The sequence below is a fragment of the Lagopus leucura genome, unplaced genomic scaffold (genome assembly GCF_019238085.1).
Source record: "Lagopus leucura isolate 7727_CA_CO unplaced genomic scaffold, USGS_WTPT01 Super-Scaffold_100001, whole genome shotgun sequence".
Lineage (NCBI taxonomy): Eukaryota > Metazoa > Chordata > Aves > Galliformes > Phasianidae > Lagopus > Lagopus leucura.
In genome coordinates, this window is record NW_024962262.1 from 101,162,416 (window position 1) to 101,190,411 (window position 27,996).

At 45.3% G+C, this 27,996-nt stretch overlaps 2 protein-coding genes across 3 annotated transcripts; one reads left to right on the forward strand and one right to left on the reverse strand.

Moving 5' to 3' along the window:
- The first annotated feature begins 4,105 nt into the window (after positions 1 to 4,105).
- LOC122177602 (solute carrier family 25 member 33-like) lies at positions 4,106 to 12,906 on the forward strand. 2 transcript variants are annotated; one of them, XM_042867172.1, is made up of 7 exons: positions 4,106 to 4,219; positions 8,904 to 9,080; positions 9,502 to 9,579; positions 9,883 to 9,983; positions 10,570 to 10,636; positions 10,827 to 11,110; positions 11,210 to 12,906. In XM_042867172.1, exons 1-7 carry the CDS (start codon positions 4,164 to 4,166, stop codon positions 11,407 to 11,409), a joined length of 963 nt encoding a protein of 320 aa, XP_042723106.1. In that variant the 5' UTR covers positions 4,106 to 4,163; the 3' UTR covers positions 11,410 to 12,906. The 2 variants fall into 2 exon arrangements, with proteins under 2 accessions (XP_042723106.1, XP_042723105.1); XM_042867171.1 differs by lacking the exon at positions 4,106 to 4,219 and adding an exon at positions 4,481 to 4,552.
- CLSTN3 (calsyntenin 3) lies at positions 12,695 to 27,961 on the reverse strand. Its single transcript, XM_042867170.1, has 18 exons — positions 27,882 to 27,961; positions 25,244 to 25,366; positions 24,101 to 24,296; positions 23,408 to 23,616; positions 22,949 to 23,098; positions 21,991 to 22,176; positions 21,283 to 21,552; positions 20,930 to 21,042; positions 20,688 to 20,850; positions 19,542 to 19,598; positions 18,642 to 18,799; positions 18,311 to 18,459; positions 17,624 to 17,850; positions 16,200 to 16,370; positions 15,493 to 15,638; positions 15,236 to 15,371; positions 13,551 to 13,768; positions 12,695 to 13,465 (listed from the first exon to the last, which is right to left on the reverse strand). The coding sequence occupies exons 2-18, from the start codon at positions 25,317 to 25,319 to the stop codon at positions 13,295 to 13,297; spliced, it is 2,796 nt and encodes a 931-aa protein (XP_042723104.1). The 5' UTR covers positions 25,320 to 25,366; positions 27,882 to 27,961; the 3' UTR covers positions 12,695 to 13,294.
- Positions 27,962 to 27,996: the final 35 nt, after the last annotated feature.

Sequence of the window (27,996 nt, forward strand, 5' to 3'; positions counted from 1 at the left end):
AATGCTCTCCTTTCAGCTTTGAAATGTGTATGTCACTCTCTGCTAGGTTCTTGCTAACAAGCACTATGGTGCAACAGGAGCAAGTCTATGGCGTTACAGGGTGGGGGCTGGAAATCCAACACCCACACCAATTACATTTGTGGAGCTTTACTTTGGATTACATCTGCTGTTGGTCCTGTGGCCCACTGGTGGCTGAAATGCCCCAAGGATGCCTCATTTACAGACATCTGCCAGCTTGGCTCCACCAGGAGGAAATTCAGCCTGCGCACCAAACTGCTCTGCAACAACTGAAGCACAGCAAGTGAGAAGTGCTGGAGGAATCACTTTGAAAGCACACTTCAGAAACCAACTCAAACTGCTGTGGAACATCTGTCAGGTAGCTGCAATTAGCTGGCAAGACATTTACATAACCACTCTTAAACCCAAAGACGTGAGCTACACATGCTGGTGTGCAAGAAAAGGGTGCCACCGGAAAATGAAAGTCTGGACCTTTCTTTCAAATGATTAAGTGTGAAAATGGGAAATAGAACATTGTTTTTGTGTTTTGTGTCACTATTATGTTATTCTATAGGGGGTAATATATCTTCGTTGGTAAGGGGTTGGAATTTTTTAAGAAATCTTTAGGATGTATATCAAAACCTTGGAGAAAGGGGCAATGGGAGAAGAGACAGGGGACCCACTAGAAGTCCCTGTTTGTCAGAGTATCATTGTGCCAGTTGCAAAGGGTTTGGTCATTAACAAAAAGACTGCTAAGGCTGTGTCTCCAGCCGAAGAAATGTCATGCCCCTTGGTCAACAACAAGGGAGCCAAGAGAGTCATTCCCAACTGACTCTGGTATACAGTATGGCTGGAGGATGAGGACAACCAAACTGAAGCAGCCATCCCAAGCCTTCCAATGATTCTACAATTCTGTGATCCTTTGGAATTGCACGAAAATGGGCCTGGTCTGTTTTGTTCCAGTTAAAGCAAAACTTGTTTCTAAAAAGTGATGGTTTATAGGCTTATCTGGCCATATGTTTTGATGATAAAATTTCAGTATTCAGTTCTGATTCAAAAGCCAAAGTGATTTGTTTTGTTGACAGTGGTGAATCTACCACAAAAGCTGGCTATAGGTGGCATATATATATAGGTGGCATACATATGCCAGAGGACATCAGGTAGGATTTTCATAGGAGGAAACACATAATTGACTGACAGACAAAGAAGCTCAGAAAATGGCACGGCAAGTCTGCCAGAAGTATCTAAGATCTCCCCCTTACTCTTAGTGGCCTAGCCACTGCTGGATGAAATGTGTTTCCTGCCAGAGGACCTAGAGGTAATAAAAAACAGTGGGGCAGTATCGAGAATAACTAACTGGTTCACCAGGGACAGCAAACAGTGGCTACTCAAGTCACTGCTCCTAGAAGTTGTGAAACAACTTTATGAGAGAAGCCTTTGGGGCTCCAAAGGATTAGCAGATGCCTTTATGAAAATCTTTGTTACCATAGAGCTATTCGCACTAGCAAAAGCAGCCACTGAGGGATGTTTGATATGTGTTGAAGTAGATAATAAGCAAAGCAAATGGTAAAAAAGGAGGCCAACACTGGGCAGGGCAACCCTTCCAGTGGTACCAGGTAGATTTGACTGTGATGCCCAGGGCTGGGCAACTTAAATACCTCCCAGTGATAGTGTGCCAGCTTACAAGGTGGCTGGAAGCATTTCATGTAGCCTCAGCAGCGTCCTGCTCTGTCACAAAGATATTCCTGGAACAAATCATTCCTAGGTATGGGATGATAGAGGCAATAGATGAAGACAGAGGAACTGACTTCACAGGGAAGGTGTTGCAGGGAATCATGATGCACTGGAGATACAACAGGACTTGCATGCCTCCTGGTGACCCAAAAGTTCAGAGAAGGTGGAAAAAATGAATGGGGAAATAAAGTAAAACTTTCTGAAACTAGCAATAGAAACTTAGCTTACCTTAGGCCAGATTGCTACCCCAAATAAGGGCAAAACCTAAGGGAGACAAAGGGTTATTCCCCAGTAAGTTGCTGTTCAGAACACTCTACCCAAGTAGCACCCAACCTGGGAGAAAAAAGGAAATAAGTGATATTTCCTTAAGACAATACATGGGCAAGATACTGTCTCTTGTCTCTTTGGCAGGAGGCCCAGCTGCACAAACCGTACCCTTTGACTTTGTGGTGCACAATATTCAGCCTGGAGACTGGATCCTGGTAAAAGACTGGTAGGAATCATCATTAACTCCTAAGTGGAATGGACCTTTTCAGCTGTTACTCACTATAGAGGCTGCAGTGAAAGCAGTGGAACACAGATGGATTCACCATACCCTCACCAAGCTCCAGAAAAGTAGACTTTCAAGTTGAAAGAAGACAGAGGATTATGGATAACCTTTAAACAAAGCACCTGAGTAGTGACCTTATGCAACTAGCCACCAGGGAAGCTTGAGAAGATAGTGGCAAAGGAGCATAAGAACTGGAACCAGCATGTTTCGAGTCTAGATTTTGATTTGTTGCAGATGGGGAGTCAGAGCAATCCTCCCAGGAGAGTACCCTCTGGGGAAAATGTGGGTATGGTTCATTTGGGAGGCTGCTAATACCTTCACTTTTTGTTTAGCTGGGAGCAATCAGTGCATGATATAACGACCATTCCTCTGTGTCTACAGGACAGCAATCCAAACGAGTGGCTTTACAACTGGATGCAATCTGTGATAGGGATGTAAACCTATTATAAAGGTGGAAGTGATTGTTCTAGGCCTATCTTTAGTGGGAGTCCCAGGACTAACCGTCTGCAACATCCACAACCATCAACAACTTATTGTGGTCGCTTGTGGTTTCACAAAAAAATAAAAATAATAATAATAAAATAAAATAAAATTGAATCAATTTTACATCCCATCTGTTGCAGCCTTAAATAAATTATCAGGAGAAATTCAGCATGTAGTCTTACAAAATAGAGCTATTAATGATTATCTATTACTAAGTCACAATCATGGGCATCAGGAACTTGAAGGGATTTATTGTTTTAATATTAGTGACTCTTTCCAGTTGGCAGAAGGAAAGACTGAAGATTTAAAATGTTTAATGGAAGGTCTCAAACAAGAGGACTGGCAAAGATCAGAACCCTGTTATTGATCGAGGATTGCTTTTTGATGATAGGTATAGGCCTGGTAAGGTCCGTGGTAAGTTTTGTACTCTCCTCCCTTTGAGAGATTACTTGGGGGCAGAAGGCAACGGTCTAAAGGCATGCAACTGCACCTGGGACTGCACAAGAAATAATAAAAGGCTATGTTAGAAAATAATTATTTGCAAGAATAATTAGATGATAAAAAAGGGAAAATTGACATGAGTGAAGAAAGGATATTAAGTCCTTGCAAGAACTTAATATGATGAACGAAGGATGAGAACTGGTTAAATAAAATTTGTCTTGCAGATACATAGCAGGAGATGCTAGCTTAGCAATTGCTTGTAAATCTTGCTTGCTTTACAGGACAAAGAGGGATGGACAGGCTACAACAGGCTACAAACAGAACTTGGACAAAACAACAAACTCTGCATCCAGATTACTAAGTATGTATTAGCAAAGAAAAGGGGTACCTACTGGGGGGTTGAACATGTTGTAAGTGAACTGAGAAGAATGTGAACCCTGAGTACTTTAAACAAGTACTGGATTAGCAGATGCCTTTATGAAAATAGAGAACAAACAACGGGAACAGGGGAAGGGCTCACTGCAGTGTCAGGGCATAGGGATAAAGACAGATTGTGACCTCTGATGGGTTGAGATCCTACTGGAAACCCCCCAGCAGACATTCCTTTTATTCGAATAAAGCAAGGTAAAAAACCTCCTTTTTGGGATCACTGAGCAAGCCTATTTGAGCAGAATTTTTCCCAACAGCGCTGAGGATGCACAAGCATGAGGACACCTGGATTCAACGTACAGGCACAAGCACCGTCAGCAGGCGGCCCACAGCTCACGGACGTAGTTTGGCACGGGGATCCGAAGTGGGCCCAACCCCACCAAACCGCCCCCCAGGCGGCATTCTGGGCTGCCGGCACACAGCCCGCCCGCCCGCCTCCGTCCGAGGAGCCAATGCGAGCGGGCCAGGCCTCGCCCTCGGGGAGCCAGCGGCGGATCCCGGCCGTGCCGCAGAGCAGCGGAGCCTGCCGATGGAGCGCCGTGCCATGGCGCAGCACAGCACCCTGCTCCACCTGTTCGCCGGAGGGTGAGTGAGCCCGCGCGGCGCGGCTCTGAACGGCACGCGCGGCAGGAGCCCGGAATCGCGCCTTTTTCCCCCTGTCCCGCGGCCCTCGCTCCTCCCCCCGCCGGCTGCCGTCCCGGGAGGCCGCGGGGTAAAAGTATGGTTCCGCAGCTCGGGTCGGACGGGAGCTTTTGAGTCACGGAACGGTATTGTGCTTAGAGTTCGAGATGCCCGAAGCCGTTCCGGCCCTGCTGTGTGACTGCCCAGTTCCCTTGTCTAGACGAAGATCTCGCCCTTTTCCAATTCCACTAGCCTCTTGGAGTCTGTATCGCAGCGAGGTGTTCAGTATAGGGTGTGGTAAGGCGTATCATTTCCTTGCTCTCAGTTAGGAAGGCTTTCTCCAGGTTATACAACTGTGCCATGTCAATCTGCTTCTGTACGCTTGCCTTGTCTGTTCCCAGTGCTACTTTCTACACACTGTTCTCTTTCATTAATTTTTCCTTGAATTGGGTAATCACTGCATCTCAAAGGCTGAGCATTTCTATATGTATTTCTTCATACTTCTTAGCTTTCTTCTTAACCTCTTCTTCAGCCTCATTTTCCACTTTGGTTCTTGAAAAAGCAAGATGGTTCAGTTAGTGGCAGTGCACTCGTGTCCCTGCAGTCATCCTTCAATTACAATTAGTTAAGACCCAAGGAGTACGAGGTTTGAGTTATTACTACGGTGTACAGTAACTGATATTGTTTCACCTAATTAAATAGATCTCTTTGATGAAGGAACAGTTGTTTATTATATTCTCTAGTCTAAGAACAGGGGACCATCATAGGATACGGAGGGGATCGTTCAAAAGTAGTGCAAGAACATAGCTTTTAGTACAACATACAGTTAAAGAGGGGGACTCCTGACCTCAGGATTTGAAAGGATAAAAGCCTTTTATGTGCCCAAAGTGCATTTAGACCAATGAATAAAAGGAGAATGTCTTGAAAAGCCATCATCATAAGATCATGGAATGGTTTGGATTAGAAGGGACCTGTAAGATCATCTAGTTCCAACCCCCCTGTTGTAGGCAGGGACACCTCCTTCTAGACCAGGTCGCTCAGAGCCCCATCCAGCCTGGCCTTGTATGCTCTCCAAGGAGGAGGCATCCACAACCTCTCTGGGCAACATGTTCCAATGTCTCACCACCCTAAAGAAAATTTCTTCCTAATATCTAGTCTAAATCTACCCTCTGCCAGTTTAAAGCCATTATTGAATGTGATGCAACACATCTGGCTGAGGAAATCTGTGAGTTGGAAATTGCTAAAAGCTAAGAGTGTGTTCTTCAGGAGTGTTTCTTCTATAGGTAACAGTTATTATGGACAGAATCCTGGTATAGATGGAGGTTTGTCTGACTGAGGTGTTTTTTTGAAAGGTCTTCAAATTATCACAATTTTCAGCTAGCCAAAATAAGGTTTGAAATGTGAATTGCCACTAAGCCCTGTCAGAACTGTGCATCTTACAACCTTTTCACATCATTAGTGGAAAAAAAAAGTTAGTAGTGTTTTCTAAATTTCTGTTTACTTGTATTTTTATTTTCTGCCCCCTCAAGCTTTGCAGTCGACTTTGCAAACTTTGAAATGAGAGAAACAGATGTGGAAAAGTACTCTATTCTGAGACTGTGTTATTGCCTTCCTTTAGCCCTTTCTGGCACTGCTGGAAGTACGTGTTGCACTGGCTATCCACTACTGCTCTCCCTCATGTTTTGCAGTAATTGACTCTTACATTTTCAAGAGTAATGGCTTTAGGGTGTTGTCTGTATTAAAACAATCTGCTTAAGTGCAACGCAACAACGCTTGGTGATTGCTCAGTTCCATGGTTTGGGGTTTGTTTGTTTCTTTGTTTATTTTTTTAATTACTTGCCAGTCTCTGCACCTTTGCTCATTATTTGCTACTGTGACAGCTTTTGTCACCCATGAATTTTATCAGATGTTAAATGTTACCTCCTGTTTGCTGGTGGAAAAAAAGAGAAAAATTTTAGGTCTGGTCTGTAAGCGATTAAAGTCTTGCAGGATCACCACTGTTTGATTCTTTTCTAATAACTGGGTTAGGAATGGGGGAGAAGAGTGGGGATGATTTTTTTATTTTTTATTTTTCCTTTGCAATATTTTGTGCTATAATTTTAACATGTTTAGCATCTATATTATAGAGAAAGTTCTAGGTCTGTAAGTATGGTTTTGTGAGGTGCTAAGTTAGTGTTTCACAAAATCTGATTTATGTTACATCTTTGTAGTTGCTTTTGTGAGTTCAGCTTTTGTTTGATAACTTCCGTGAAGACAAAACCAATGTAGCCCCTCTACCAATACTGTTTAGAATGAAGTGTCTTTTAAGTCTCTATGGTATGATGCTGTACATGTTTGCTGGTATGGATCTAAGGTTATATAACCGTATAACTTCACCAGCATAAATTATCACAAATATAATTTTATTTTGAATCCTGGTAGACACTGGAACTCTCTTCTAGACTGCTATGGATCTCTTGTCCTCTTACATATTTTTACATATTAAACATTTAGAACTGTAGGCATTAAGTCTCCTCAGCCAGCTCTTAATACCCTTGGTTATGGCTTTGTTCTTACTAGAGTTCACTTATCTTTGCCTTCTTTAGTATTGGGCTGATCAACAGTTCACCTCTTTGTGATTAAAATGCTTTACTTTCCATTTCTTCTGTAAAAGAAGAATCTTGGAAACCTGTGTTTCTTATACATTGAGCAGCTGTCTCATCATGTGCATGATGAGATGTAGTTAAGATTTCTTATAGATCTGAGCAACTGGTTCACCTGATTTCCTTAGATATGTTTAGTAGAGTTTTTGACTCATTGGAAAAATTCTCAAGTCTTGCCATTTAGCCATACTGGCTTAGAAAGCCCCTTTTATCTTGAAAACCTACTGCTGATTAAATAACCACTGTGCAAAGAAATATCTATTTCTTTTGCTTTTTTTTTTTTTTTTTTTAATTATTATTCTTTTCAGTTCTTCTCTATTGGCTGTACACAATCATAGCTTGAGGAACTTGAACTCAAGAAACTTTTCTCTATACTTGGGGCATGGGTTCAAACTCATGTCTTGACCGTGCTCTGGTAAGGGGCTCTTGAAGAAAAATTATTATACATTATTGTGCCTCCTTGTGTGTTGTTAGATATCTGTAGGGTACCAGTTGCTTCTCTAAATGTAGTCCTTCCGCAGCATCTGTCCAACCCGTAGGTGAGAGGTTGAAGCGGCTCTGCTTGTAGAATTTATTCAGACATTTTTGATCTGTCACCATTGTACTCCATCCTTCCTCGAGGAATACATTTCCAGAGGACTTGAGCCAGGACACTTACTGCTTTGGGTTGTCTTCTGAGCCTGAGCTAAGTGCTTTTGGTTACATTCCACCTGATCCCAGACTCCTACCACTTGCAGCTGCTGAAGAGATTTAGTGCTGATCGTCTGCTCTGCAAGTTACCCCACTGCTTAGACCTGCAAAGATCTTGGCAAAGCAGCACAGGTGTAATGGAGTGATGTAACTCGCTGCTGGCATTGTTAGCTGCATAAAACTTGTCTTTAGACCAATTTAGCAGCTAGATCTTTAACCCTTGGACTTCATTATAGTAGGTATTCAGTCCTTTTTTTCTTTTTTTTTTCCCCCCTCTATCCTGCCCAAGGAGTAAAGGCTGTAAGAGCAATGTATGTATGCTGTGAGCAATAGAGACTGTTCCAGAATAATTCTTAGGAGCTCTAGCAATCCACTGACCTATGTCTTCATGCAGAAGTCCCTTGATACACACGATTCTTCTTTGACACTGTGTAATTCTTTCATTGGCTCTTCTTTCTTTGAAGCAAAATGAGGGTTTATTTTTTTTTCTTTCCACCCTCTGTCTCTTAAGAAACAAGGTGAGTTTGGCTATAGAAGGTAGAAACTTTTGTCCCTTTTTCAAGCCTTTTTCTGGCTGTAGCACTCAAGTCATGCGCTCAAGTCAGTTCAGCTCAGAACAGCCTTTCAGATACTGAGCACCGTCTAGAAGAGCAAAGCTTTCAGTCAAAGGATCTGAATGGGCAGAAGCTGAGAATTGAACATAACAGTTCTTTGGTTCTGATTTGTCCCTGGGTGGCAGAAAGCGGAGAAGAGGATGTGTGTCTTTTCAGAGTTAGTGATTGATGGTACTTGAGTTTCCAAAATAACTTCTATCTGATTAAGGCCCGAGCCCTCTTTCATTGAGCAAGTTGGGCTGCCGGCAGAAAATATAGACCCTGCTTACAGGCCTTGAAAATGTGGAGCTAAATGAATTTTGGGTTGAAAGACATACGCAGGCAGAGGGGTGGGAGAAGCTGCTGTTGTCTGCACTGGCGGGGGACAGGCAGAGTGCCTGGTGATGTCAGCCAAAGGCATTGCATAGAGGCTGGGCAGCAGAACTGTTTACTCTGGGAAAATCTGACTGCAAAGATCAGCAACTTCGAGCTGTGTCCCTGTGGACTTGGGACTGTTTGTCTCAAATGGTTTCAGAGCGATGCTGCCAGGAGATGTCCCAAGAGAAGCCATTACTACATTAATCAATACCAGAGAGCAGGAGGTCGTGTGTGACGCAGGCTGGGGGACCTAGCCTAGAAGGGAGAGACAGTGGAAAAGCAAGGTTGGAATCATTACCCTATTCCTACATGGAGGTCATCCTTACCTATGGTGTTATGTTCTAGATGTGGTGGCACAGCTGGAGCCATCCTGACCTGTCCCCTGGAAGTGGTGAAGACACGTCTGCAGTCATCTCAGCTGGCACTGCGACCTCTGTGTCTCTCTGAGATACAGCTGCCAGGGATGAGTGTGAGGCTGATGAACCCCACCCCACCAGCCCCTGGAGTGCTCAAGTTGCTCAGGTGAGTAGGGCAGGGTAGAATGTGTGTGTTAGCAACATTGAAGTGAAGGTTTGGCCATCATGTGGAGAGAGGAAAGCAGCATTTGGGTTGAAGCTTTGGAAACTACAAGTGCAATGATAAGTTTCATCAGAACACAGATATACCTGCTCCTCATAGCTGATCTGTGCTTTGAATGCTGAGTCTGCAAGGCAGCTTTTGAGACTGTGATAAGCTTCACAGCTAGTAGATTGATCAAACTTAGAGTGCTGATGTCAGAAAAAGATAGGAATAAATGACTAAGAAGAGAAAAGGAGAGCAAGGCAGAAAATGGTAACAATGGATATGAGGAGGAGATACAGCAAGATTACTGAAGAAAGAAGAAAGAGCAACAGGAGATCCTCCGACTTCATTCTTCTTCTGATTTGTTTATTTCCTTCTATAGGACCATTCTTGAGAAGGAAGGCATGCGATCCCTGTTCCGAGGTCTGGGCCCAAACCTTGTTGGGGTTGCCCCTTCCCGGTGAGTTCTGATCTCCAAGGATAGCCTACGCTGTACACTTCTTGAAGAACCTCCATGACAGCTACTGCTTCACATTCTGAAAGTAAACAGAATAGTCCCATTGTGCCACAGGGCCCTTCCCCTTTATGCAAGCATTTTTGGGACTTTTTGGTCACAGCTATAGGATGACTGCTGTGCGCTGAGTAGAGGCAGTAGTGATGTCATGTTAGACAAACTTGTGCTGAGAATAAAATTTGGACTGAAGCTCTACAGCAGTGCTTCTTGTAGGTGAGCTGTAACCTCTTTGTCTTTCTTTCCAACCAGGGCTATATATTTTGCTGCCTATTCTGGTGTGAAGGAGAGGCTCAATACTGTCCTTGTACCAGAGTCCAAGAAAGTACATATGCTATCAGCAGCCTGTGCAGGTGAGCTTTTTCTTTCTCAAATCAGAGCTAGGGAGTCCTGCTTGTGAGTGTGAGCAGGTTTCAACCTGCATTGCTGCTGCCTTCTGAACCTTTGTTCCCCCACATCTGGAGCAGCAACTAAACAAAGTGTTTTCTCATTCTTCATCCTTCTTAGGCTTGTTTCTTCAGTTCGTAGATCTAGTCTTTCCTTCTTCTGCTGCTATCAGGAAAAGAGCTCTATTCATTTGTGTGTAGGGAGAAGGCAGCTTGTAGTGTGCACCCGGAATCATGTCTCTTGAGATCTTAAACAAAATATCTCTAACAAATTTTTTAATTCTTACAAGTTTATTGTTTCCTGTCTCCTGTAGCAGGGTTATGTGGAAGGTAGAGTTGCTAGTTATCTTCATAAGGGATAAGGGAAGAAGTGGAAAGTCAGGTAGTCTACTCTCTAATTGTCACATCTCTCATGGGAGTTCAGGGTCACTCTCAAATTGTAAACTACTGCAGCTTTCCAGGCAGAATTCAGGGAGCTGACAGATCAGCAACTTCTTCCAAACTGTCAGTGGTGTCCTGGTGCTTATTGTTCTATTCCTCTTCTGTTCTCCAGGCATTACCTCTGCCTCACTCACCAACCCCATCTGGTTGGTGAAAACCAGGATGCAGCTGGAAGCCAGGTAAGGCAGACAAGACATGCAGAACCACTCCATGCCTCATCAGGACTGGTTTGGGTATGGGGTTGGCCCATCAGAACATAAATCTTCAGGGCACACTGAGGAAGAGTCATCCATCTGTGTTCAGAACTGTATTTTGGTCAGTGGAGCAGTATGCTATTCTAGCCCTCCCTCCTCACTTTTGTCTTTACAGGGTGAAGGGGGAGCTGGGCAGTAATGCCCTCCAGTGTGCTGTGCACGTGTACCGTACCGAGGGCCTTCTTGGATTTTACCGTGGAATCACAGCCTCCTATGCTGGAGTGTCAGAGACCATCATACACTTTGTCATATATGAAGCACTGAAACAGCATCTGAGAAACGGCCATCATTCCCTTTCTACACCATTCACACTTTCAGCAAACAGCCGTGACTTTTTTGGACTAATGGGAGCTGCTGCTGTCTCCAAAACATGTGCCTCGTGCATTGCATATCCACACGGTGAGTGAGTCTGCTCTGCTTCCTTTTGTTCCCCTTGACAGAAGATGCCACACCTGTGAGATCATTCTGATAATATTGCTTCCCTTCTTGTCTCTCCAGAGGTAATTCGAACACGGTTGCGAGAAGAAGGGTCACGGTATCGTTCCTTTATACAGACTCTGCAGCTTATAGTCCGTGAAGAGGGACCCTTGGCTTTATACCGAGGGCTCCTGGCCCACTTGATCCGCCAGATCCCCAACACAGCCATCATGATGGCTACCTATGAACTCATTGTATGTTTGGCACCTCCCACCTTATAAGCACACTGTAGCACTTGGCTGAGGTGGCTGGAGAGATAAGAGTACCATAGTCCAGAGACGTGGTCTTTTTCCTTGGTCCAAGAGGTGGTGCTTTTTGTCACACACTGGGACTGGTCAAGCATAGCATTCTCAGGACGTAAGACTATTTTGTCCAAAGTTTTTTGCTCCAGTACATACAATGTAGCCTTTCTTCTTTCTGGAGACTCCAATACTTCCAGTGCTTCAAAATGTCAGGGCACTGGTTTGACAATGCCTGCTCTTAGCTCCCTGTATGAGACAAGGACATGAAACTTACTGGATAAGAGATGATGAAGAAAGCATATGCGTACCTGAGCTTCAGCATCATCGTGTCATCTGGACCCAGTAACAACCAAATGTGGGCGCAGCTACCCATGATAGGGTTAAGACATCTTGAGAGAGTTGTAGCAAGCAGAGATCTTATGCCGAGACATTTTCATATCCCTAGGGGGGCTCTTTCACTCTTTATCTGTTCTGCTGTCCTCCTACCCTTGAGGATTCCTCAACCTTGGATGCTAGCAAACATCTTAAATGCAGAATTTTCCTGTGGGTCCTTAACATGTTGCAGCCATTGCCCTGAGAAAAGTCAGGCAGTTGGCAGCTTCTTTTCCTCCTGCTGGGTCTGAAGAGCTGGACCAAGTAGCTCAAGGGAAGAAACACAACTTGCTATGATGCACTACCCTAATAACTTATGCTGCTGTCCTCACAGCCATATCTTGCCCATACGTGATCTTTTTGCGTCCCCTCCTTTCCTGAGTAGCAGAAGGAGGAGTACACCAACTTCCCTCTGAAGTGCTGGAGCTGTTCTGCTATAAGCTGAAGTCCCTGATATGAAATGCACTCTTAAATGCTTGTGAAGAAAGTGGTTTGTGTAAAAGGTGGATGAAGCTGAGTATTTAGCCTGTTTCTGTTGATGTGAGCCTTACTTTTTTTCTATTATCAAGATTTTCCTGCATATGTTATGTTTGCCTGTGGTAATGGGCTGGGATGCCTTCTGTTCCTCTGTGGGCTCATAGCCCGGTGTACTGAGAAAGACTACGTTGTCTGTTCAAAGAAAATAATTTGAGTCTCAAAAAGATAAGGGGAGGAGGGTGGAGGTGGAACAATTGAAACAACACATACACTTCAAAAACACAACACATCCCCAAGATAAAAGGCAATAATTTTGATAAATACATGGTCTGGACAATCGCCAGTCTTATATTAGTGGCTACACAGACAGCTTCTTTCACAATTTATAGTGGAAAAACTGCAGAAGCCCCGAACCTTATATTTGAAATCCATTTATTTTAAAATCCACTTTGCTTCCTCATACTTCTTACCATCATTCATTTAGTTCAGGAGTATCGACAATTTTACAAAGTGGCACAAGCTGCAGTGTTCTGGTTGTGGGGATTTTTTTTTTTTTTTTCTTTTTTTTTTGGATTGTTTTGTTTTGCATGAAATGAGAATAAACCTCAAACAACAACATTGAAAAAATATACAATATATATATATATATATATAATATCTGGGGAGGGGTTGTGAGAGACCCTGCTCTGAGCCATATGGCTGGCTCCTCTTTCCACATTTCTCTTCTTTCCAAGCCCCTCCTTCTTCATCATAGTTTGAACTGTGCCACAGTCATGTGCAAGTGCCCAAATATGTGTCTCTAGAGAGCCAAATACGGGGGGGGGGGGGGGGGGGGGAAGGGGTCAATCGTAGGGAATGTCCACAATGAAAATGGCAGAAGACGAAGGAGCATGGGAGGCAAAAATGACGTGAGGGAGGAGAACATGTACAAGGTGGGGGAAAAAGGAAGTTAAAGACACCTCCTCCTCCCAGCCGTACGTTTCAGAGGATCCACTGGACAGATGTTTTAAAGCTGCTAATAGCAGTGAGCACTGTCATTTTTGCCAATGATGTGCCGATCATCCATGTCATTGCTGTCTGGGGAGTCAGGAGTGTCCAAATCACTGCTGTCATCGTCTTCTTCCATGCCCTCACCTGCTCTGCCCTCACAGTTTTCTGCAGCCCTCTCTTGACGGCCCTGGTAAGACTGGAGAGATGAGACTATCGTAAGAGAAAGGTTCTGGCAGCCTAGCTGTACCCCCCCAGCCCTGGTTCCTGTGACTGCTCCTCACCTCCATTGGGTTCACTATGATGGTGAGGGCCGAGTCGTCCCAGAACAAATCGCTCTCTTTGCTGCCAGTGCCTGTGTGCCCCTCTGCAGCAGCCTCAGGGACCTCTTGCCCCATTCCCTGTCGGTGCAGTGAGTGGATGCGGAGGATGCCAAGGATCACCAAGAGTGCCAGGAAGCCCACGCACACCACAATGATGATAGTGGCTGCACTGGGGACCACTTTGGAGAAAAAAAGAAAAAGGAGGTTACAGACTCTCACATAAACGCGTTTCTGACTTGACCCACACCCACCCTGCAGCAATGAGGGCTGCTGGATATAATGTACAATTTGGGTCTAGGTAGGAATACGTCCTGACTTTTCTGCTCCCTTGGGCACAGGTGATTCCTGCCTTTTGCTGCTGTATCCTTGCTCAAGGTTTCCCAGAATGTCTAGGTCTAGGTGTTCACTAACTTCAGATCTGCCTGTACACTCTGCTTAGCTTCTGAAATCACCAGAACATGTCATAAAGCAGTCACTCATGTCTTCTCCTCAGGAGAGAGGTGTGTGGTGGGCAGAGTCTGCAAGGGCACGAGGATGATTTTAATAGTGTGATTTCTTTGTAAGCAGTACAGAGAAACCAAAATAAGACTTTTTTTTTGCTTTTGCTTTTGCACATGGGACAGACTGCTCTGAACCGCCACAGGCAAAGCCTGGCTTCTCCACAGGATGGAAGTGGAAATCCATCTAAGAGTCTTAGCCCAGCTCTCATCTCTTCTTCATTCTAGACCTGTTAGTCAAGCCCTGGCTCCCCAGATAAACCCTTTTCCTGGAAAATTTAACTCAAGCATGCCATGTTTTTGTTCTGTGGAGCTTTTTATAGTAGGGACAACTTTTCCTTTTGCTTTTGCTGAAATCAAGCAGAGTTGGGGAAGAGTACAGCAAAGGGTGATGTTTGGTGTTCTCTACAAGCTATCCCTGTATTCAGTTCCAGCTGCGGGACTGCACCAGTTTTGGGTAAGTTGCTGCAGTAAGATGCAGCAAAAGCTAGAACAGAAGGCACTTTGTGTTCCCTACAACAGGGAGCTAAACCCAGCATAGGATCCTAGAATTTTCAGCCTCAGAAGAACCAATTAGACTGCTGTCATGCTTGTGGCACAGGACTACAGTGCAAACCAACAAATCTATCTAGCCTAGCTTTCAGGCTTCTCTCCTTTGTTTTGGGAGCAAGAATACTTATCTTATTTGTGTAGTGCACTCTCCTGTATTTTTCTGCCTTTGCTGATCACCACCTCCCATCTCTTTTTAGAGCAGTGGCAGTCTTGATTTTCTTGTTTCACTCCTGCTGATGAAGCTTCTTTTTGAAATTGTATTACCCAACCCTGCATAGCACCTTTGCAAGATGCACAAATGAAACACTACCAGCTTACAGTTGTTCTTTTTAGACCTTCTCAGTTAGAGATTTCAGACTGCTGCTGTATCAAGAAAGCAGAATACTGGAGGAGGGGGATTGTTGCACCAAGCTCTAAGACCCATATTTGACCCATATTGCAGACCACTTTCTGATGAAAAGTGGGGCAGCAGTGTAAGAACTCAGTGAAATACATATATGGAGGCTGAAAGGAATCCCCTGCTCAAAGTTCTAACAGAATATCAGAAAATAAACATCCCGACCTTAAGAGAATAAAACCAAAAGATGTGTTACATACTAGAGTTGTTATGGGTGCTTGCCAAGCTGTGGCCAGATAGCTCTGGGGGTAAATGATGGCCTCGGTGTATAAACTGCTGAGAATTGAGCATGTGGTTAGGATGAGCAGCTTGGTTCATGTTGTGGAGGACACTCATCTGCAGAAAGACCAGAGTGAAAAATATTCAGCCCTGTGTTCATTGTGATAGTCTACACTGGGTGCATTTCTGTTCACAGTGTTCTCACCATGCATGCATAAACACACATGTACCCATGTACCTCAACAGAAAACTCATTGCTGGAATAACGTCCATTCATCTCAGTGCAGGACAGGTGGAACTTCCTTTCATAAAGAGCAGCGCCACGGTTGATGTGGTATGAGACCTGGCGTAGTATTTCCTCATAAACTGCAATGCTCTCTACCCCTGAGTACAAGAAGAGAGAATTGGAGGGGGATCAAAGACCTCCTGCTTAAAAGTCATTTGGTATCAACCCTGTAACAACCAGGAGCAACAGAATAACCCAAGGCTGGGTTCATAAATTTTGGAAAGCACCAGAGCTGGAGTTGTCTGTGGTGAAAGCCCAGTTTGCACTGCTAAGGCACAAGGAAGGAAAGGTGCCCTATTAAATTCTGTAGTGTATATAAGCAATGCATCAGTCCACAACCTGGAGGATATGCTGTCTCCTAATATGTCATGTAAAATACAACTGGCATCTAAGAACACGAGACCCCATAGACAGTGGGACTAAATAAGAAGGGGTGATACAAGCCTGAAGCAGAGCTCAGACACCATGTCCTAGCATTGTGTGCTGGGAGAGTAAGCTTCCTAAAGGAAACAGCCTGGGACTTGAAAAGCCACAAGTTCAGCAAATGGTTATGTCTCACAAGGTACACCAGCACACTGGGTTAAGTGTTCCCCCCAGTGATGCCTGACAGACAGTGGAAGGGGCATAAATAGACAGCTGCAGCCAAGGAGAGGACATACCTGTGATAGTGAGGTAGGCAGAGGTGTTAACGAGCTCCAGGCCCCTCTGTTGCAGCAATGCCCCATCCAGGAGCAGATATTCCCTCTCTGGGTCCAAGTCATCTCCTACCAATGAGATCTCGCAGCCATCCAGGTTGTGTACAATCTCATCTGACATACGTGTGTCCGTCACTGAGAGGCCAAGGGAAAGAAGACAGGGCCACAAAGCCAATCAGCCACGAACAAAGGCAGGCATGAGAGTGATACTTAAAAGAACTTTTAAGAAATGACTTCTCTTTCTCTGGCTAGCACTTACCTTGAGTAAAATCACTGTTAGTCTATTTACTTGTTGGAAGAGTTCCCTCTGGTCTTAATTACATTATTTATGCACATAAGAAAGTCACTTATATTTTAGATCAACATACTGTTATGGACTGGCTCATGGTAACACAGCTGTAAGGACTTGGCAATGGCAGTGTTATAATTATGAAGAACTTTGCCATATATTCCCAGACCTTGAGTACTTTTGAAAGCTTTCTCTCCTCACAACTGTTGGTAACCAAGTTTCAGATTTTATCTTTATTTAAAATGACAAGCAATTTTGAAGACTAACTACTTTCAGTAGGGCCAAGACCAACTTTCTCTATGTCAAGAAGCTCAAGCTGCTGACCATAAAACTATGAGCAAAAAAATCCTGTTAGCAGAAGAGATACAATTTAAGTGAAAGGACGTGGAGCATGTCGTGCAGAGAAGTAATGTGAACATGATGTAGGAAACTGAAGGGAAGGATATTCAAGGCATAAGGAAAGTAACTGGGAAATTCATAGGAACAAGTGATGCAGAAAGAGATCACAGAATCACAGAATATCCTGAGCTGGAAGAGACTCAAAAGAGTCATCAGTTCCAACTCCTGACTCCACAAAGAACAAACTAATTGTTAAACCATATATCTACAGGCATCGCCCAAATGTTTCTTTAATGCTGACAGGCTTGAGTCCATGACGCTGCCCTGGGGAGCCTATTCCAGTGCCCAACCACCTCTCAGTGAAGAACCTTCTCCTAATATCCAACCTGACCCTTTCTTGTATAGCTCTGGGAGGGGACAAGAAATAAGAGAAGCAGGAAGCAGGAGTGGAGAGAGAACAGTCAGGAAGGACATCTGGTGATGGATTCGGTAAAGGGAAATGTAGGTAAAATGTCAAGGGGATTAGGAATGAGTAGCGTGGGAAAAGGAGAAGAGAGGCAAGGAACTGGTTGGATTGAAAAAGTACAGGGAGGAGCAGAAAGGGATAAGAACTGATTAGCCTACATATTAACAGACAATGCCTTGCTTCTGTATTTGTAAACTCCTGTTTCGAGTACAACTACGAGCTCTCCTTCCTCTGCAGAATAGCAATTTGCAGGTCTTTCCATTTTGTCTCTACTTCACCCTGTACTCCACTCACCAGTGCCATGCCAATTCTCATCCTTCTTGGTCTCCACCTGGTGAGAAATAGAGCAGGTGATCTGGAGGTTGGGGAAAAGGGGGACTCCATCAGGAGCCTCAAAGTCTGATGCAGGATGAGCAAAGTGGGCAGTGCCACTCAACAGGATCTGGGGGGCATCGGGCTGTAGCACCACAACATAACCTTCCACATCAGGAATGGAGACACATGATTCTTCACTGAAACACCTGAAGGAGAGAAACAGAAAGCATCAGAATTAGCCCCAGCTTCCACCAACATTTCACAGGACTGTTTCCTGCCTATTACAGTCAATGAAGGGAATTTTTTTTTTTGTGATAGAAAGATTCTAAAAGATTCCCTGTGTCCTGCTGTGCAAGACAGAGAGGTGCGGTAGGAATCACTGGCTTTCAGGTGACTTAGTCACATTCACACACCACAGAGAAAATTAAAAACAGCCCACATGTCTGGAACACCATCAGCAAGGCAGAAGTTCTACCCCCTAAGATCCTAGGAAACCTGTATTAAAGTACCCAATTGGATAATTTCATAGTTATTTTCAGGAAGACTCTCACCCATTTCAAGACCACCAATTAGAATTTAAATACAAGGTGAGTGAGTGTAATTTTAGCCAAAAGAGAGGTAATCCTCTTGCTGAACTTAGACAGAAGTGCTGCTTTATCTACTCACTTGACAGTAGTAGTGAGCCTGAGCGGCCGGACTCCAGGAGTAGCAAAGCGCAGTGAATTCATGTAAGCCACATGCTGGATAGCATGGTTGAAGGTTTCCACATCATCACCCTCCAAAGTGAGCAAGGACTGAGAGGGGTTCACATGAACCTACAGGTGAACAAGAAGAAAATACTCAGAATTCCTTAGCAAATGCCTACACCCTAGACTAAGAGAGACACAAAGGAGAAAGGTGGGGAGCTATCTGAGGTGGCAGAGCAGGCAAAGTTCAGGGAAGCGAGGCCAGGGAGGAGAGTGGAAGAGACCCATGCAAGTTGGGCAGATGGGCATACCTTCATCCCTTTGCCCAGACTGTCGAAGTCACTGTAATCAAGCCCCTCACGGCAGGCATACAGGCATTCAATAACCTCCCGGCTCTCCAAGCTACCAGGGCGTACAGTGAAGCCAGCCAAGTAACCATGGAAGTAGTGGTGTATCAACAGAGGATCTCCTGAGGGAAACATGGGACGTGGAGGGTGTGAGAGACATGGTGAGGAAGAAAACAAAGACAACAAAAAAATGTGAGGGACACACTGTGAAGGTAGACAGAGACGGAGGGGTGCATGGGACATGGAAGAGCAATGACAATGAAAGCAACAGTGTGAGGTACGTACAGATGTTAGGAGAGGTAGGAGAGAACAGAGGGGTGCACAGGACATGGAAAAGCAAAGATAACAAAAAGATGAATGATACTGCAGATAATTTTTTGAATTCCAGATGGAGGAAAGACCAACAGAAAGACCAGGGCAGTGACAAGTAGGTAGCATAGAGAAGTTTCTGCACACTGCTGAATGCCAAATGGAAACAATTTCTTGTCCCCTTCTTACTCCTGTGAGGGCTTTTGAAAGAAACTGTATGTTCCACAGATAGTTAGGGATGAGGTGACATCTCCTGATGTCTCCAATGGCCCGTGTTCTTCAGAGACTAGCTTTAATGACCAGACACGAGGACACTTTCTCCACATGAGAAGCATACTCTATCTCTCAAAGCAGGATGTAGTCCCATCAGCATTTTCATGCTCTACCAACATCAAGGTATCAAGGATCAATCTGCCAGAAAATAAGGGATTTCCTCCCAAGATGGTGGGAGGTGGATGGACAAGATCAAGGAGCTGCATGAGGAAGGCACCGTGCAAGAAGTGATATAGTCATGCATAGTGAAGAGAAGAGAACCACCTTCTTTCTTTTTCCTACCTCGTATAGTATCAGTGGAATTCTCATTTCCTTTGGTTTTCTCCTTGTTTTTCTCCTCTGCAAAGGAGAACAAGCAATTACACACTAGAAAAGGACAGTTACAGGATCAGGCAAGTATCTACATGAGTGCCTGCATCAGCCAGCCAGCGCTGAACAAAAGAACAGCTCTGGACTCATGCAAAGCAGTGCACCCTTCAGCCCTAGAGATAGCATTCCGCAGATGAAAGACAGTGGTGTCCCTTTCATGAAGGGGATGACGAGACTGGATCTAATACAAGAAGAAAGTATAACATTTACTTTTCCTCCTTACAATATCTATTCTAGGAAATTAAGTTATTTCCATTTATGGAGCACATTCCTTGCCATGTTATCAGTTAGCCACATTCTGAGCATCCCTTTGAAAATCAGGCAGCTTCAGGAGGGTGATTCAGGTTGATTAATGTTTGTTGATCACTAAAGACTAATAGAGAGAATCAAGCTGTGGGGAGATCCCTGAGCAGGGAAAAGCAGGACTACAATAAAGGTTTGATCTTGCTAGCAATTTCTGCTGGAGTGAAGGCAAGGAGCAGGCAAATTCCTTAGTTCTGTTCTGATCCAGTCTCATAGGAATGCTGAAATCCTGGTCAATGTAGTCTTACATCTCCACAGAATCAGTTTTAATACATTAGTGGCTTAAATATGTTCCTAATCTGATCTTTGTCCTCCAATCCAACTCCTGCACAGAATGATTTGTGACTACTCTGTATAGATCCTCACAACACACAAATCACCACCAATACAGTCAGCAGTATAAATAATACCCCTGCTCTCTGGGGAAGAGCTTTGATAGAAAGACCATCACCTGAATGATGTACAGAGTTTCAACTCTTCACTGCATGAAAGCTAGCTAATCATCACATGTTCTACTTCTGTTACCCAGGAAGTTGCCATTGACAATCAAACCCAAGCTATTATTACCATGGCATAATATTATGGCTTAGTTTATAAGAGGGAAGGAGCCACAGTGGTTTTGGTGCCAAGGAGACATGATGGCTGCAATGTATTTTGCAAAATTTAGTCCTAGCCAGCATTTCTTACCTCTTCTGGCTCTCCCTTCACTTCCATTTGCCTGTATGAGAAGAGCAAGCCTCAGGGAGTGAGACTCACCTGCCCAGCAGGCTCCAATCATGATTGAGGGTTCTGGCCGTGGAGGATGAATGAGGCCATTGTCATGGATGAGGGCAGGGTCATAAGAGACACCATCCACGTAGAGTGTGACAGTTGGAAACTCGAGGTTGAGAGCATAATGGTGCCATTCATCATCACAGACCTGTGTTAGACAGCAGAAGAAGGAGTCAGCAAGGGGAAGGAGGAAAAAGAGCACTGGAAAGAGGTAAACACTTCCTCACCTGCTCAAGCTTCCAGAGGAACTTCACAGGCCTTGCACTCTCCAGCAATGGCCAGTAGAGGAAAGCAATTCGGCAGCCATGCACAGCCAGAGAGTAATGCGAGTAGCCATCCTCTGCCACGGGACAAACACAAGGCATTATGCATCACACTTAAAAGCAGTCTCACTAGCCAGAGCCCAAAAATACATGACAAGCCTGCATGACTGGCACTCGGCACCATGTGTTCACAGTGTGTTTGAATGCTCCCAGAAGAAGCCGTGTGGAGAGCCCTGCTCTGGGACGTGGGGATTTCCATCTGCAGGGACAATGCCTTCTAACAAGTCAGTGTCACCTCCCCAGGAAAAGTGTCTCACCGCTCTGCACTGTACTGCAGATCACTGTCTCCTCTTCCCGCCTGCCTTTGCTGGGCACCACAGCATGTTTCATCCACACAGACAGGGTGAAGTGGTCACTCAGCCCCTCATGAGCATTCAGCCCATTCATGACAGGTACTTGGGCAGCCTGGCTGCCATTGAACCAGTAGATGAGGCTGCTGTCCTGGCTGTAGTGCACTGAGAGCCGTGCAGTCCAGTTTGCCGTGGGACTAGGCACAGGCAGCAAGTCAATCTCTCCTGAGGCAGCACCTACCAAGAACAGAAGAAGTCAGGAATCAGGAGCACAGAAATCTAACAAGTTTGGGGACTGGGCCACAGAAGAAAAGGGTGGCATAGGGCTCATTGTAATATTCCAGAGTACAGAGAGAGGAAGAATGGCCTGCAGGCCTCCTCTTATTCAGAGAAGAATGGTGTTTTTCCATTTGTGTGAAGGAAGTCCCACAGACTTTGCACAATGAGACACCACACAGAAGCCTCTGGCTTCCCAGTAAGGAAAGCACAGAGGGCCCCTTACAAATACAGTCAGGGTGCTCACTGTCCCTCAACACAGCCTTTGAGCTAGGTGTCCTCACAGCCCTGCTGTCCACAGCAGGCAGGAGGAATACGTCCCAGAAGCTCTGCTGTGTGAGGCGCAGGAGTATTGCTGTAAATCCCTTCAGGGAAATGGGGAGGAAAGAATCAATTCACCACAGAGTTTGCGTAGTGATTTCTCAGAGTAGTTATCCCGGTCACAGCCCTTAGCCACATGGTTTGTCTGCAGCTCCACCATGGCCTGGATATTCCACAGGGGCTCATCACAGGTCTCCAGGTGAATGCTAGGAAATAGCGCGAGGCTGCCTGCACCCGGCGTGTATTCAATCCTCTTGTTCCAGCCTAATGAAGAAACGTGAGAGAGAGAGGGCTTAGGTCCCTTGGCAGGACCTAATGCCAGAAAACTTGGTAACACAAGTGGCTTTTATGTACCAGCCCATAAACAAAGATTTTTGTTCGCTTCAGCATTGAAAACCAACTTTATGCAGCTGGCATCAGTGCAAGGGAAAATTTCCTGGAAGCACAGATAGTCCAAATTCTCATCTTCTATAACTAGTGTCATTGTAGCATCACTCCCTTGATTTTCAACCTCTCTTTATAAGGCTGAGTAGACATTTAGCTGTGTTGATTTCTCTTTAATTTTAATGATGTAAATCAATTTGTAAACACACATCACCCCTGGAAAAACTGGAGTTCCTCGAGATGAGCAGCCCCCAAAGCAATCCACATCTGCCCCATTCCTGGTTGGTGTTCAAGGCCATGTTAGTCAGGTGCCTGGGCAGCCTGATCTAGTGGGGGTTGCAGTCCTGCCTGTGGCAGGGGTATTGGAACTTAGATGATCTTCCAACCCAAGCCATTCTGTGATTCTATGAACGCAATCTATGAGCCTTATCAAATATGAAGAAGTTCACAGTAATCAAGGGAATAATTTTCTTCTGTTAGAGTTGCCTTCCAGTAGCTTTGTGATATCTCAGATGCAATCACTGGTTTGGTGTCAGAATTTAAACATATATGTGTATACAAATTTATATACATATATACAAATATTTTTGGTAAGTAGGACTGAGTAGATTGACACAAAGGGAAGACATAACTGTGTCTGGAGGTTTCATACCCTGCCAGCTGGGCTTGCAGGTGGGTTTCACCTGGATTTCCACTTCAGCATCATCAGATGCCCGCTTTTTTCCACAGTCATAGGCTGTTACTGTGAATTTGTAGAGACGATCTCCACTGTACTGAAGTTTCTCCGTATTTTCAATGTTCCCTGGTTAGCAAAATAAATAGATCAATGGGGAAGAAAGTCTCCTCAAACATGTTGCTTCTAAAAACAACTCTACTTTTCATCAACTATAGAAACATCCAAAAAGAGGCTGCGTTCTCCCACAGTGCCACTTTGTAACATGCAGTAGCATCCACAAAAATGGCTGCTGTGTATCTCTGCACAAAGACAGAGATTAGCAGTGATGGAGGAATCAAAGCAAGTGTGTCTCAGCTCTGCCAGCAAATGGGACTGGAAGAGGGAGAGAGAAAAGGGGAAAGGGGAAGTGTACTCGTGGTAGATTCAGATTCTTACCATCATTGTCAATCAGAAAGGGAATATTGGGGGTCAGGATCTCATAGTAACAGATCTGGCTGTACTGTGGTGAGCAGTCTCCATCAATGGCCTCCACACGCAAGATGCGGTCATACAGCTTTCCCTCGGTCACTGCGACACGATACAACTTTTCCACAAAGACAGGAGCAAATTCATTCACATCATTTACTCGAACATGCACTGTGGCCCTAAGGCAGAGAAACATCAATAAGAACTGATTAGCTGATTAGGAGCCATACACCACCTAGATTTTAGAGTAAGTAACTTTGTGTACCAGACTGACTTTCAGATATCAAAGGCAAGAACAAGTAAAAAGATTTAGGCTTCAAAACAGCAGTGTTCACGTGCAAAATCTTGTACAGTGGTTTTCCATCCCAGAGAAAAAGGTGATAATGTCATCTGGACCTTTTTCCTGTGTACAGCAATGTAAGGCATCACTCAGACTCAGCAGTCAAGCAGCCCTTGCTTCTGGTGTATTAACTCGTGTGACTCAGCTAGTGAACAGGACCATCACCGTTTTCTTTGAGTCTTATTCACATGCTGAGTTGTAGCATGTGGGGTGGCTAGAGAATAATAATTATGACAACAGGAAGAGCTCTCACTGCATTCTTCATTTGCACTTCTGTGACAGATCGCATTTTGTAACATGCAGCTACGGCTGCATGTACTTACTTGTGTGATTTTTTAGTGTTGGTTCCATCAGGTCCTTCTCCACAGTCATAAGCTTGGATGGTGAATGTGTGCTCCTTATGTGCTTCGCAATCCACCGGTTCCTTGGCCCGGATCAGCCCCTCACCTGTAGCTTTATCCAGTATCACAGCTTCAAAGGGCACCCCTGCTCCGTGTATCCTGAAGCCACAGATCTCACCTGGCACCCACAGGCAGAGAAGAAGAGGAGAATGAAGAGGACTAGTAGAGTAAAATATGCCTTCTTGCTTCCCACTGCCATATTTTATTCCTTTCTAACTTACACTCTCCTTTCCCCCTCATTACCACCTCATTTCGGAGCAGTTCTGATTCACTGAGAGTTTCCCCTACCAGTTTACAGCCATTAATGGTGTAGATTGCCCTCTACCGGAGACCATCCCCAAAAGAAGTCTTGCCCAGCACCAAGAAAGGCCTGAGATTGATTACAGGTTTAAACTAAACGTGTTAGGGCTATATGTTCAAGAATATCTTAGTTTGCTTCTCCATCCCACAGGGAGGCAAAGCAGGTTGTGCATTTTGACAGACAACCAAAACATGAAGCTCCATAATGTCTCATCCATCCCACACAGGATGTGTACATTTCCTCTGGGAACTACAGATAAGATAACCTAAATCCTAAAGTTCAGCTCACAGGATCCCTTTTCGTCTCCCAAAGCTGATGGAGGTTGCAGGAGTGCAGCATCTGAGGCATGGCTGAAGCAAGTACTAGGAATGCAAACCTCAAAAAAGCATCAAAGCATCATCTGTATTTTCAGGGACTTGTGCTTCTTGTGAGGAATATGGAACAGCCAAGGAAGTATGCCCAGCAGCTTCCTTCAGTCCTCGTAGACACAGAGCTATGCATGTGATCTTTCAAAATAGCAGAACTGCGTCAAAAAGTAGCTGGCTCCACCCTCAGTTCCTCTCATAAGGGAAACAGCTCACAGGATCCTAAATCAAGCTATGCCCAAATTGGCTCTAGACTACACCAGGGACCTTCTCTGGAACAAAGCTTAGAGGCAATCATTTCCTGAACAGAATTTAGTACAGGGATGAATGTGGTCCTGCCTCTGCCTCCCTAGAGGTCTCTCCCTGCTCCCAACCTCCCCAGAGCTGGCACCAACCTACCTGCATAGCGCAGAGGAGCATCTTTGTCCAGTGCAAACAGCGGTGGGTTGAGTAGGACTGTGTTGTCATTCTCCATGACGATGCCCTGATATTCAGCTTCAATCCAGGGTTTGTGCTTATTTGCTGAGGTGAGTTTGGGTAAGGGATGGAGCATGGGAAAGTATTAGCCAAAACGACAGACACAGTAGAAAAGGAGCAGAATACCATGCAGTGACAATAACCACCCCTCCCCATCTTCATCTCTAGAATAAAGGCTAAGAGAGACTAGGAAGAGGAAGCTAATTTTCTTCAGCTCTATTCTACCTCTCCTAGAAGATACCATCAGAAACAACGTGTTTTTTCTCACCTCAATACTCTCTTTTTAGAAGCATTTATAGGGGCATTTGTGTACCCTGGAAAGCTGGGATAGTTAAAAAAAAAAAAGAAATGAAATCAAGAGGCACAAGTATTCTGATTCTGGAGAGAGATTCCAAATGCTAAATACTTTAGAGCACTGAAATCATAAGTAAAGGATCTAGGAGACATCTTCCGTTGGGGTGCCCCCAGAAGAAAAGAGCTGCATTCATCCATTGTCATTCATGCCTTCCATCCTCTGTACTAAGGGCAAGTATTCACACGTGTCCCCAGGTACACATCCAGTCAGCTACCCCACATGTAAATCAAATAGCTGAGCCCCTTCCTTCCTTCTTTCCCACTCTATGGTGGGCACCCTATTCCTTTGGCCCCTCCTTGCTGCTCCATTGGCTGTAGACCAGCCAGGCTTGGCATGGAGGCAGCAGCCAGCCGGAGGCTCTGAAAAATGTCACAGGCCCAGAAATAGTAAATTAATCTTTATCACATAGGCTCCAGGGCAGGGAAAAGGAGAAATAAAGGAGGGAAAGGGCGGAGGAGAGAGAAGTAAAATCGTTATAAATTAAGAACCCCTCCCCCATGCCCACTTCCTGCCAAATGGGCCTCAGAGATTACATTACATGTCCTAGTTACAAACCCCATTCCCAGATAATCCCCCACTCTCCCACCCCCTGGAGAACAAGATTTATTACAACCAAGCGACACTCTGCACACAGCATGGCTCAGAGCTGGTAGAGAGCAGGATACAAAGCCTCTCCCTTCAAGGGCACTACTTCCAATATGTGAATTCATCCTCTGCAGCGCACACCGCCATGGTGTTTGTATTGACTCAAGAGGAACAACATCCCCTACGATCAATAGTCTCTTCTGTACTTCAGCACCTAAGGGTGCTGCTGGAGCTGGGTGGGCCAGTGGTGGGACTGCAATCTGAGCAGGGATGCACCAGTAGGATGAGCAGGCAGACCCAGCCTGGCAGAGCAGCCAGGTGTGGGCTGGCATTTCTCTTCTACCGTATCGATTAAGATTATAAAGCACTGCATAGGAAATCCCGAAAAATATCCATCCTGCTCTGTATGCAGGAAGAATCTTTCCTGTGTACAAGCACCCATGTTTTGCCTCATCCCTCCTTTGCCCTCACCAGATCCTAATGTGTCAGTCCCAATCCAAGCACCTCTCCAATGAGGTGGGAACCCATAACTACCAATGCCAAATACGCCCTGTTGCTGGGGTAACAAGCTGGTGGGTGAGACAGAAATCTTTTGCTGCATCCACATGCACCTTGGGAATCACCAATTTGATTTCTTAGGAAATCATTTCTTGGGGATTAGAAATACATTTGGGGGATATTTTTAGGATGCAGACTCATGCCATTTTCAAGAAAGCTCCTATAAAGCTAAAATCAGTTGCCAAGGATGTGTACGTGTTTCAGAGTGTAAATTCACAGAGAGAAAATACAGAGCATGAGGGGCCTGGCTTCGCAACTGTTCCCACCAGCACCAGAGCAGCACAAAATAAATGCCTCTGCTGGTACCAGCACACACAGAGCATCGTGCTGCACCCTGTTTGTAGCCTCCATCCCTCCCCAAGCACAGAAAGCAAACCAAGCTGCCGCATTCCCGATGGCCCCTGCATCCCTTGCATGTTTCATGTTCTCCTACCCCAACGGATTATCTTCTCCCAGATTCCCTGAAAATGAATTTCTTGTGCCTGTGTCTGCAGCCCCAGATCTAGTAACCTACATCCTTCTCCATCACTCTGTGTTCTGAGAACATCTGCATCCAGTGTGTTAGAGCTGCAGCGTTCGGCGTTGGTCTTTCTGTTTTATTTTATTTTATTTTTCCCTATTTAGCACATAAAGTACTGTTTTATGTAAGCCACCTGCACAGATAACACATAATTGCTGCAACATTTCCCACTGACATGTTCTAGACGCATGGGCTGGTATGAGAAGATGGAGATGGGGGACGTGCTTCAGGGAGCAGAGGGGTCTATGGAGGTGCAGCATACTCCCTCTCGGCATGCTACGGGAGAAAAGCTAAACGGGCACAAAGCGAGACAAATGGGTGGAGAGGGGGCAAATGAAAAGCGGATGTTAAAACCAAAGACTGTTGAAAAGGGAGGCGGTAGGAGATGGAGCCAGCACATGGAAGGATGATGAGGGCGCTGAGAGGGCAGAGCGAGCCCCAGAGCCTGGGCACCCGGAGCCCCCCGCCGGGGCTGCGGGTGACAGCGGCGGCAGCGCGACCGCTCCGAGCGCGGCGCTCCGTGTCCGCGGCGCTCCGCTCACCTTTGTTGGGGCAGCCGCCGGGCAGCGCGGCCCAGAGGCACAACAGCGGCAGCAGGAAGGCTGCGTGGGGCCCACGGCCTCCCATAGCGGCGGCGGCAGCGGCGGCGGCGGCGAC